General features: G+C 31.3%; 2 protein-coding genes across 2 annotated transcripts; both read left to right on the top strand.

The window, feature by feature from the left end:
• The first annotated feature begins 2,378 nt into the window (after window positions 1-2,378).
• On the top strand, window positions 2,379-5,091 carry LOC148231579 (uncharacterized). The gene has a single exon (XM_088192179.1). It carries the CDS (start codon window positions 2,553-2,555, stop codon window positions 4,896-4,898), a length of 2,346 nt encoding a protein of 781 aa, XP_088048305.1. The 5' UTR covers window positions 2,379-2,552; the 3' UTR covers window positions 4,899-5,091.
• A 2,239-nt stretch (window positions 5,092-7,330) lies between these two features.
• Window positions 7,331-9,217, top strand: LOC148231578 (uncharacterized). The gene has a single exon (XM_088193628.1). It carries the CDS (start codon window positions 7,448-7,450, stop codon window positions 9,026-9,028), a length of 1,581 nt encoding a protein of 526 aa, XP_088049754.1. The 5' UTR covers window positions 7,331-7,447; the 3' UTR covers window positions 9,029-9,217.
• The last annotated feature ends 294 nt before the right edge of the window (window positions 9,218-9,511 follow it).

The raw sequence follows: 9,511 nt of genomic DNA, 5'->3' as shown, positions 1-9,511 counted from the left end.
ATTTTCTTTATTGCTTTCCTAAAGCCTCGAATACACGAGAAGTTAGCTTGCGACACTTATTGTAGAATCAACTTGCTTATTTGTTAACACTAAAACAATAACTGGCACAAGTTATTGAGGGAAATTTTCTTCCAAGAGAAGTACCGACTATTTTCTCAGAAAATATGTTATGTGTGTTTACACGGTAAAAGTGCTCCGCAGGATATATGGCGCTATATGCGAAAGCAACGAGTGGCGTTTACGAAACAATCGGGAGCTCTACAACCTCTTCCAAAAAGAGAGTGTCTCCACCTTCATCAGAGTTAGAAGACTCCAGGAAGGAAGTTGGAAATAAACTATGATCGTAATCGGTGAATGTTCGATTTATATGAAGTGTAAAAAATGGGATAGTGACCCTAATCTAACCGGTGAACGGTTCATGATGCTCGATTTAAATAAAGTTAGAAAATATGGAACAGTGTATGCGGCCAATCCAATGACCGGTATATATGAAGTTTGGTCATTTAATAGCAAACTTAATCTATGTAGGATCGCCGTCGATGTTCTCATCTCCATACTGTTATTCTTTCGAGAGTCCGATTTCGCGACTTCCACTCTCTTGAATTCGCATCAAATAAAAATAATATGTGCAAGTTTTTATTGCTTTACAGCGAATCACTTACGTAAGCGCATCAGCGCGACAAATAATATCAGATTATATTCTTTAACAATATTGTTTGATAAATTTAAGTGAATATTGCGCCATTATTTTGTATCACGGCGCCCCACAAGATTTAGCACCCCAGGCGATCGCCTGTACTGCCTACCCTTCGGGCCGACCCTGGCTATACGATTTTATCATTAAAATGAATATCTTAAATTGTCTGTTTTAAAGACTGTTTATTTATAATGTCACCATATTTAATAGTTGATATTGATTTACATCCTGCTGTAACGCATTTCAGCTAAAATGAATCATATACAGCGTAAAAATAACTATAAAACATCATACTATATCGACTTTAAAGGTGAAACACAACTGTCCATAGTAGTATTTTGCCCATTATTCCATAGAAGTTTTATATTGAACTATTTGTTCAGCAAATAAACTCAGAAAGCTTAACTTTATAAAAAAATTAATTACAAAAATGTTTTTTTTATTTTAATTATTAGCAAATCAACTATATTTTTAAAATAAATAATAAAATGAAATAATATATATTACTAAGTTATGAAAATCTATTTCAACACTGGCAACAAAATCAGTCAGCTGTCAATATATATATTTATATATATATATATATATATATATATATATATATATATATATATATATATATATATATATATATATATATATATATATATATATATATATATATATATATATATATATATATATATATATATATATATATATATATATATATATATATATATATATATATATATATATATATATATATATATATATATATATATATATATATATATATATATATATATATATATATATATATATATATATATATATATATATATATATATATATATATATATATATATATATATATATATATATATATGACGTTTGCTATTCAAAAATATAGTATGTAGTAAATTAAGAATCAATTTTGAAAACTTAAAATGGAAAGAAATAACAACAAACAAAATAAACTCATAAAAGAATCTCCATCTCTTGCCATGGAAGGACTTCTGAAATGCCCGGACAGTTTGCTCCAAGAGCGATTAGAGGTCGTAAAGCAAAAGAAACGAATCTGCACCAAAAACCTGACCAATGAGCAACGAGAAGCGAGAAAAGAAAGACATCGATTGTATCGTTTAAACATGAGCAAAGAGAAGCATCAAGCTGAATTGGAAAAGAAACGACAAATTCCTAAAGAGAAGCGTAAAGCACAACGCACAAAATATCTGCAAAAATTGTCTGAAGAAAAACTCGCTGAAATGAAACGAAGGAAGGCAGAACATTTAAAGATCATGAGAGCGAATTATTCAGAGGAAAAAAATGTGTCTGCCGCCATCACTTCAATGTTGCCAAAATTTTGCCTAGTTTTGCTCATAATGAAAAAATAAATAGGCCCCCCACAAGATTTTTCTCAAAAGTTAATTAGAATGATGCTTAAAAATGCACTTCATCATAGTAGGGCTTTCTTATTTGAGCACATAAAGCTATTTTTCATAGTTAAGTACTTGTTAATTATATCGGTGCCACGGTTAGAAACTAATATCCGCAAAAGTGATCAGAAACGTTTTGCTACATAAATATCATCGGTTAAATTGCAATTTTTCAATTATGTTTGGGGAATAAACACGCGCACTAAGTTTTTAATTTTAAAACGTATTTATGTAGCAAAACGTTGTTGGCCAATTTCGCAGACCTTAGGGCCAAAATCCAGAGAAGATGTTCATAACAATCTGGTTTCTACATAAAATATTTTTCACACTGGCAACAAAGTCTGCCAACTGTCAAATATATATTCGTGAACCGCTTGGTGTTGAGAAGTAAACAATATAATAGAAATTTAATCAAGAATCTGTATATTTATCTTAAAATGAAAACATTAAAGAAGATCAAAAAAAAAAAAATTATAACTGAACCAACTCCAGACATAGATAGACGTAGAAAATGGCTGTCCAGTTTGTCCGAAGAAAAACTTGCCGTTTTAAAGGAAAAGAGACGCGAACGCGCCAAGAATATGACAGAAGAGCAACGAGCTGCGAAAACAGAAAAACAACGTTTGTATCGCCTAAATATGAGTGAAGAAAAGCGTAAAGCTCAATTGGAAAAGAAACGGAAAGTACCCATAGAGAAGCAAAAAGCACATCGCGCTAAATATCTGCAAAAAATGACAGATGAAAAGCGCGAGGAGATGAAGCGAAAAATATCAGACTACTCTAAGAAACATAGATCAAGTTGGACGGAGGAAAGAAAGGCAGCCGTTAGGGAACGGGTGCGTTTGTATGTGAAAGCTCATAGGAACCGTGAAGAACGTAATAAAAAAGAGCGAATCAAGAGACAGAGTTTCACTGAAGAACAGCGTGCAGCACTGAGAGCCAAGTGGAAAGAACAACATCGAAAATTAGCCGAGAGACAAGGACGGGTGCTCAAAGAGCCTATGATGCCAATGACTGCCGAAGAACGCAGAGCCAAAAATAACGAAAGAGGAAAGTTACGTCGAATGAAAGCACGCGAAGAAAGATTACGTCAAGATCCTGATAAGTATAAAAAATCTGATACTCCAAGAAATATAAGAAGACGAGAACAGGCTAGGTTGAAAAGGGAACAAAAATTACATCCCACAGAAAATAATGATGAAAATTTGCCGAATATTATGGATAACGATGAAAATTTAAATACAGAAATATCCAAAAAAAAATCAACCAGAGCTAAACGAAAAGTATTGTCTGTCAATAACGAAGAAGATTTGAACGAAGTCCAGTCTATACCTAAAAAAACATTGCTTATAAAAAAAGCGTCTAAAACTAAACAAAAAGCATCGTCTGAAAACAAAAAAAGGGACTTGAACACTGCACTGTTTAAATCCAAAAAGAGAATATTACATGTAAAAAATGCAATCGAAACTAAACAAACTTTATTTTATGCAAATAATGTAGATAACTTGAGCGTAACACAATCCAAACCAATTAAAGAAAAGAAGAGATTGCTTATTAAAAAAGAAATCAAAACTAAACGTAGAACATCGTCTGAATCTGGCAAAAAAGAATTGAACATAGCACAGTCTAAACCTGAAAAGAAGACATCGCATATTAAAAAGAAACATAAGACATTGTCTGAATATCTCAAAAAAGGCTTGAATGTAGCAAAATCTAAATCTGAGGATAAGACATTGCCTCAAAAAAAGAAACATAAAACATTGTCCGAGTATATAAATAAAGACTTGAACGTAGAACAGTCTCAACCTGAAAAAGAGATATTATCAAAGAAAAAGAAACATAAAACATTAGCTGATTATGTTAAAAAAAACTTGAACACATCAATGACTAAACCTGAAAAGAAGACATTGCCTTTAAAAAAGAAAAATAAAAAATTATCAGAATATGTCAAAGAATTGAACGTAGCTCAGTTTGAACCCATAAAAAAGACATCTTTAAAAAAGAAACATAGAACATGGTCTGAACATCTCAAAGACTTGAACGTAGCACAATTTCGACCTATAAAGAAAACATTGCCTATAAGAAAAGCACGTGAAGAATTTTCCGCAAATAACCAACAAGACTCAAACATTGAACAACGTAAATGTAAAAAGAAGACACTGTATTCTGATAAACCGCCCAAGATTAAACAAAAAGCTTCGGATGATAATAACGAAAATCAAGAGGACGTCAGGGTAGTACGATCTAAAACCAAATTGATACAAATGATGGACTGCAAGGTAGTACTAACTCGAACTAAAATTGAAAAAAGAGTAATCGGAAGATCTGCAGAGTACTCAGAAAGAGTACTCAGAAGATCTATTAAATCTCCTACAAAGGATGAAAGAAACATAATCAAACATGCTTCAACAATTACCGAAATTCCCAAATCTAACGTTTTTAAGAATATAAAACAACACGAAAAAAGAGTCCAATGGAAGCCAATACCGAAGAACCGCCGCTTTGCTCCAGAACCGATAGAGATTATAGATGATGAGCCTCCAGTTGGTAAGATAAGGTGCGTACCACTATCCATTTTATTGGAAAAGCCACCACAACCAAACACTCGTGCAAACAATCGACGTAGTAATCAACTGTTTTTGGATAATGAAGAAGACCCAGAGCTGCCGTTGGACTTCATGTCTGACCCGATCGAACTAGACCCATTGCTTGAAGCTGATTTTGCCATTGAACCGGATGATCTTATTGTAACTCACATATACCTGAAAGACACGGACATGTAAAGTTAAGAAAAAATGTTAAGAGAAGCAAGACTTTTTTATGTGACACGAAAATAAAACAAAAAAAAATCAATCAATATTATATTTTATATAAGAATGTAATAATTATAATAAGAGTTATAGTTTGTTATAAAGTTGGTAATTTCGATTTTTTTTTTGTGAATATTAAAAACAATAAAATTTTGGTGAACTGGCAGTTTTTGTATTTATTTCCTATAAAAAGTATTTTATAGTTACACCAACAAATTTTACAAGTTTTAATCAAATAACGCTATCTTAAAAAATAAGACATTGTCTAATCTAAATAGAAGCAGTATGTAATTCTGCATTTAAACAAATCACTGCGTACGAATTATTGAAACATTCATAAGGGGCAGACGAATTTTCCAAATTTTTAATACAATTAAAAAGCTACAAAACAGCGACTTGAATATCGTCTAATTATCGCTGTCAAATCATGATACCAATGGTAGTAAAGGGCGGCTTACAGGTTAAGCATTTTATTTCACTTTTCATAATTTTGTTCAATTTTACATAAAATTGGAATAGTAAAAAAACATACACATACAATATATATTTAAAAAAGTGCAAAGTTTGATTTTTGGATATATTTTATTTTATATAAAAAAACAAAATATTTTTTACTATAAAATAACGCATGATAAAAATCCTATATTACATTATATGGAATTTTATATTCATAATAAATAGCGAACGACAAATAGTTACATAATTCTACTAGTGACTAATCTATAAAACAAAATAATACTATATAAAATAACAGATGACATAAGTTATAGAAAATGAATATGCAAAATATGTTATTTAATAAAAATAATATATAAAATACCAAATCACATGACTAATAATATGAAATATTTATATATATAACACGTCTAATGTATGTATATTGTAATACTATGATACTACACATGACAAAAGTTATATTGGTGTTTTTCAATGGGGACGACAGAAGGGTTGCGAGTTTTTTGAATACGAATTGCTGTTGGCCGCTAAGACATATTAGAAACAGCCGTTTTAAGTAAAACAATAAGAAAATAATATTACAATTTATATGAAGTACAGCTAAACCGAATTTTGACTATTAGCAGAGCGTAAAAAACAACTATCATTCCTCAGAAGTAAAAAATCCACGTCAAAGGCAATAAACTTTTACCTACAAAAAAATATACTTTATTTTGTATAAATATAGTTTTTGTACATCAAAAAATATAAATTGTTGGTAATAATAATTTTTATTATTTAGAGACGGGAGGTGACGGGTGGCAATTAGACACATATTGAGCCACTGCAGTAGTATTTTATTGACGATTTGAAGTTACATGTTGTTTGTTTATTATATATAGTGAACGGTGCATTGGGGCCCGCACTGGCATGCGAGCCTGCCAGAGTCGCCTAGAGAAGAGGTCTGTCACGCCAGTGTTACCAGAGTGCCGCCAAGTTTTAGGCATAATAAAACATAAATATACATATATATAAATGGCACATAAAAATATAACATAAACTTAATTTATTTTGATAATATACAAATCTCTAATTCCGAAAATTTTCCGGAGCATATATTCGTGCGGATCATGGAGTTAAAATCCAGCACTGTCCCGCATGATCTGGGACGAAGCTCCCTTCGTGTGAAGTGTCAGCCCCAAAAATCGTAATAAAAAGCACAAGTTATGCGTCCAACATTGCAGTGCCTGATGTAAACTTAAAGAGGTTCTGCACCAAGAGTTATGGCCATCTGGATGTGCATTTAAAGAGTGGAGGCTTCGAAAAGGTATTCAACATCTCTGGATCCTTGTCGAGATGAAACGAGCTTCAATAGTTAAATGCGTGCTGTACTTTCCGCCGAATCAACTAAAATACATCATTGCCGCGTTTTTACATAAGATTCAGGCGGAGTCTGAATATGGTTTGCAGAAAAAATGTATCATCTTGGACGATTTTGATTTACCTACGAACGTTGGCGCCAATATTGCCATAAATATATTGTGACCATAATAATTTTGGTGACAAATTAGATTTAATTTATACAAATGTTAATAATTGTTTAGTAATTAAGAGCGAATTCACATTAGTTCCGAAAGATAATTGTCATCCGGCGCTAATGATAACGTTAAATGTAAATCAAAATAACGTAATTACGAATGAGGTGGAATGCGTGAGCAATCGGTATTTATGCGGATGGTCGTTTGGAAATTATGTAGATTTTGATTTATTGAATAATTTACTTTTAATTTAAAAACGTTCACGTTGCATAAATATTTTTTTATATTTTAATAATATTATTTACAAAAAATAAAACAATTTTATAAAATAATTAAAATTTGATTTAAAATAATAAATATAAACCATCGTTATAATAATAGTAGTTAGATTAAAACTTTATTAACTTTATTAATATAACAAAAACTAGTATAAATATTTTTCACACTGGCAATAATATCCGACAAATGTCAGATAGAAACGGAGAGCGTTTGATATTCAAAATAAGGTTTATAGCAAAGTATGTCAATATATATTTATATTAATCTCGTATGGAATTAAGAATAGATCCAGAATTAGTATTTTTAATTGAAAATGAAAGGAGTATAGATGAACATACGGTAGAAATCGACGAGAAAACCTCCCAAGCCAATGGAAAATATCATAAATGGCGATCAAATTTGTCCGAGGAGAAAGTTTCAACTTTGAAGGAAAAGAATCGCGCTTACTACAAGAAACTAAATGAAGAGCAACGTGCGGTTAAACGAGAAAGAAATCGCTTGTATCGTTTGAACAGGAGCGAAGAGAAGCGTCAAGCCGAATTGGAAAAAAAGCGTCAAATGTCAAAAGAGGAGCGTAAAGTTATGCGCGATAGATATCTGAAAAAGTTATCCGAAGATCAACTCGTAAGTATGAGGCGAAAAAAGGCAGACTATTTACGGATGGTTAGAGCCAATTGGTCAGAGGAGCAGAAGGAAGCCGAAAAGAAACGGAAACGTTTGTGGGCGAGCACTCGCAGAGACCGCACAGCCGAATATGAACGTACACGACTCCAGAGACAAAACATGACTAAAGAACAGCGTGTGGCTTTAAAAACCAAATGGAAAGAAGAACATCGTAAAGCTGCTGAAAAAAAACGACTACAGACAGCCAAAGAGCCGAGTAAGCGGATGACTGATGAAAAACACAAAGTCAAAAGGAAGGGAATTGGTAAAAGTCGGATGAAAACAAAACTTACGTTTGAACAAGAAGTACAAGCTATGACTAATAATGGCGAAAATTTGACTAAAGCCACAAATAATGACGAAAATTTGAACTCAAAACAGTACAAAAACGAAACATTGCCTTTAAATAAAATGCTTAAAACTAAACGTAAAGCGTTGTCTTCAAATAATGAAGAGGACTTGAATGTTATACACTCTAAGCCTAAGAAGAAGACTTGGGCTTTAAAAATTGCTTTGAAAACTAAACGAAAAGGAATGTCGGCAAATAATAAAGTACAACCTAAACCTGACCAGACTAAAATTTTAGAATGCAAAGTAGTATTGGAACAATCTGAAGTTGTGAATAAATTACTGAAAAAGGTTAAAAAAACGCCTACAAATGAGCAATGGAGCGTAATCAAGCCTAACACTAAAAAGAGCACTCTGGTTATCAAAATTGCCAAATCTAAAACTAAACAGAAACAGAAAAAGAAATTAAAAGATAAACAGAAATCTGCTAGTGACATGAAAAACTGTAGTGTATTATTGAAACGCTTATCCAATAAAGTTATAGAACAGTGGCTTAAAGGACAAGCTAAAAGAGTCCAGTGGAAGCTAACACCGACGTTCTGCAACGCTACATCAAAACCAAAGGTTGTTATAAACGGAAATCATACAGTCGGTATTGTAAAGTGTGTGCCACTATCTATATTAATTAAAAGAGAACCACAACAAAAGTCACGTGAAAATGATCAAGTTATAGAAAAACCGTTATTCGTAAAAGAAGAAGAGGACGATGAAAAGAAAAGATGCAAATTAGAGCTGCCGTTGGAATTTGATACTGACCCAATTGAAAAAGATCCTTTGCTGCAAGATGAGATTGCTGTTAAACCAAACAGAGACGTTCATGTAACACATAACATGTTATAAGATTGAGGATATTAATTATTAGTTTTATAAATTATATACATCACGTTTATAATTTTGTTTTTTTATAATTAAGTTATCTAAGTTTTTTTATCTAGACCACTTTTAAGGTTGGAGATTATTTTTTTTCTAATTTGCTTTTTTTATGTTACACTATTATAGGAGATAAGAATAAAATCTTTTAATATGCTTTTAAAATGTTTTATTTCATACATGTTAATTCATAAATAACATCAAAATAAAACTAGGAGCAGATAAGCTATGAAAATAATACGTTTTACATATTATCTTTTGTTGAAAATCTTAATGTTAACCTTATGATTTTAATCAAAGATTGATATATTTTCCTCAAGAAAGTTTCAAAACTATAGGGCAATCAAAATTACTTTCTAATTCAACTTTTTCCTTATTATTTTATTTTATAAAGTCCTACTTTCAATAAATATTGAAATGTAATAAACTGGCAATTATAGGCTCTAAAAAACA

This window comes from Plectrocnemia conspersa, unplaced genomic scaffold (assembly GCF_051122295.1).
Source record: "Plectrocnemia conspersa isolate PC_06_02 unplaced genomic scaffold, ASM5112229v1 ptg000009l, whole genome shotgun sequence".
Lineage (NCBI taxonomy): Eukaryota > Metazoa > Arthropoda > Insecta > Trichoptera > Polycentropodidae > Plectrocnemia > Plectrocnemia conspersa.
The sequence above is the reverse complement of the archived record's forward strand: the minus strand, read 5'-3'. Positions and strand labels throughout refer to the sequence as shown.